At 50.6% G+C, this 2,742-nt stretch overlaps 1 protein-coding gene across 1 annotated transcript in view; it reads left to right on the top strand.

Annotated features, from left to right (window-relative positions):
- The window catches only part of ADAMTSL2 (ADAMTS like 2), a 92,410-nt gene extending 90,526 nt beyond the window's left edge, over window positions 1-1,884 (top strand). The window contains exon 18 of the mRNA XM_015406737.1: window positions 1,766-1,884. Within this exon, the coding sequence (XP_015262223.1) occupies window positions 1,766-1,884 (119 nt within the window). The remainder of the gene's footprint in view (window positions 1-1,765) is intronic.
- Window positions 1,885-2,742: the final 858 nt, after the last annotated feature.

The following is a 2,742-nucleotide window of genomic DNA, read 5'->3' as shown; positions in this document are numbered from 1 at the left end:
TCTGTTCACACAGCTGCTGGTGAAGGTGCTCTTCTGGAGCCCTACGTGACCCTGTGGGTCCCGGATGAGGAAGCCCTTTGGAGCCCTGAGCCACCTGCAATCATAGGTTGCTTGGCAAGGAGGGCCAGTGGACTCCGAGCTTTTCACTCCAGCCTGCACAGGGATAAGGCCATACTGCATCCGGGAGTCTCCTTTCTGCTAAAGGTGGCCTCTGGTTTCCACTTCAGCCAGGAGCCGGTCCTACCCACCTTCTTCCCTAATTAGTGCACAGCGGCCGAAGGAGCCCTTCACACCTTGGACTCTAGAGGGGGACAAGCTTTCTGTCTGGACAGGATTGTCCCCTTCAGGAGAAGGCCTGCCTGCTTCCTGAGTCACGCCGGCCCCAACAAAGAGCTGACTGCACTTGAGGCGCTGGGGGCTGAGCCCATTAGGCGACCACTACTGAGAACTGCCAGATCATGTCCCCCCAGAAAGAACTGTAGCAGCAACCTCTACAGAGGATTCTGCAGGGCAGCCACTTGGTCTCAGCTTCCCACATCTATGAGACACCATGCCTTGGGTGTCAAAGCTCAGGAGGAGGCATGGCTGCATCTCTGCCCACCTCCAAGTATGTCGCTTTGCTAATGTAGTCCCATTTGAGGTGATGTTCTGTGCACCTTGGTGTTCAGTCATGCCAGCCATATGACTATGTCTTTGGACAGCGCTGGCTCTTCAGCTTGGAAATGGAGATGAGCACTGCCCCCTAAGCAATGTTCCCTCTAAGCCGTGGAGTCTTGTGAGCGAAAATTCCACTTTGTGAGCAACTGGCACCAAAGTTGTGAGCAAGCAACTTGGCTACTGCATAAATTAGGTTATTCTGGAGCCCAATCCTTCCTGAGCTAAGACAAAAAATGTGTGAGCCGGAGGCTAAAAAGCTGTGAGCTAGCTCACACTAACTCAGCTTAGAGGGAACACTGCCCCCTAGAGTCAGATTCAACTAGCTTTCAAGCAAGGGAAAACTTTACCGTTTACCGGAGACCACAAAGAGATAGAACAGGCTGTCTGATTATCTGTGCAGTCACAGAGCCCACCCTCCTTCCCAGCAAGAGATGTCTTGCTTTTCGCGTGCCGTGGCATTCTCTGAGTGACAACGGAGAAGAATGTTGTGTCTCCTGCCTAGAGGTGCATGGGAAGTGCAGGCCAAAAGGCTTTGCTCTAGAAGGTTCTAGATTCAGGCCTTGTATGGGCACTGCACCCACTGGTGTGACTTGCACTTGAAGAATGTCAGTTATAGGCAGTGTTCCCTCTAAGCTGAGTTAGTGTGAGCTACCTCAGAGTTTTTTAGCCTCTGGCTCACACATTTTTGTCTTAGCTCAGGAAGGATGGGGCTCCAGAGCAAACTAATTTATACAGCAGCCAAATCGCTCACTCACAGCTTTAATGCCAGTAGCTCACAAAGTAGAATTTTTGTTCACAAGACTCCAAAGCTTAGAGGGAACATTGGTTATAGGTAAGCCACCTGGTCGTCTTCCCCCCCCCCCGGTTAATTGTATGCAGTATCTTGTTTTGAGAACCTGTGGTGGCTGCAGAGTGTGTGACATAATGCCAGCATCATTTCAGTGGGTGTTATGTGTGCAGAAGTGAAATCCAGGATGGTTCACCCAAAAACATCCTGTGGATTTGAGCGGAGAAGGGTGGGGCCGCAAGAAAGGAAGGCTGTTCTTCGTTTTGCCTACCTCTCTTTCCCAGGTCTTGCATCTGACCCTCCCCCCCTCCCCCTCTGCAGATGACAGCTGCCAAGACCAAGCCGGAACGAACTGTGCCCTGGCCATGAAGGTGAACCTCTGCAGCCACTGGTACTACAGTAAAGCCTGCTGCAGGTCCTGCCGAGCTCCACATTCCTAGGAGGGGAGAGCAGGGGGTCCCCAGTTTCCAAAGAGCAGCAGGAGGATGTGAGAGCAGACCCTCCTGCTTGTCTGCTGCACCACTGAAGAGCAGGGCTAGAAGGCCTGGACATTGGAGAGGTCTCCTCCACCTTCTTCCTTCCTCTCTCTGTCTCTTTCGTGCTTCAGCATGAAGGAATAGTCTACTTTTCTCTCTTTGCCTTTCAGCACAAACTTTGGTACTACTGTCCACCAGCCCTACCTGCTTGTAAAGAAGCCGCGGACGTAGGGCCATAAAGATGGATCTGGTTCTTCTTCCTCAGGCTGTGATTTTCCTTTCGTTCACCATTTCCTAGTAGCTTAGCAGGATTTATATCCAGATGAGTCTTTTCATTTCAGATGCTCCCTTCAGTGCCAGAGAGATTCTGAGCATTTGTGTACACACGTCCCAACCCCTCTGCTTGGCATCCAAAGCCTCTCTGACCAGACCAGTTTGCACCGATTCAAGCTGAAGAGGTTCTAATGTCATGCTTGATGAGAAGCCCCTTGGTTTGGGGGTTGCTTTTTTAACCAGAAGGGCAAACCTCTGGGGTTTACAGCTTGCATGACAAGGATGCGTTCTATCAAGTCAAAGGCCAGGCCAGCCATCTGTCTTGCTCCTGACCCCGCTACAGCAGGCAGACGACTCACTTTAAAACAAACACACACACACACACACACCAACTTAGGATGCCACAGATAATTCTATCTATGTATACATTCCTACTTTGCTTTATTGAAAAAAATTAAATATTTTAAGGACAGTTACAAAACTGATTTGGGAATTGTGTGGGTGGGTGTGGGGGAATGTGTTTTGATGATATCATGGGCCAACATGTGC

The sequence above is a fragment of the Gekko japonicus genome, unplaced genomic scaffold (genome assembly GCF_001447785.1).
Source record: "Gekko japonicus isolate JY-2015 unplaced genomic scaffold, Gekko_japonicus_V1.1 scaffold427, whole genome shotgun sequence".
NCBI classification, from domain to species: Eukaryota; Metazoa; Chordata; class Lepidosauria; order Squamata; family Gekkonidae; genus Gekko; species Gekko japonicus.
This window is presented reverse-complemented; position numbering and strand designations above follow the sequence as displayed.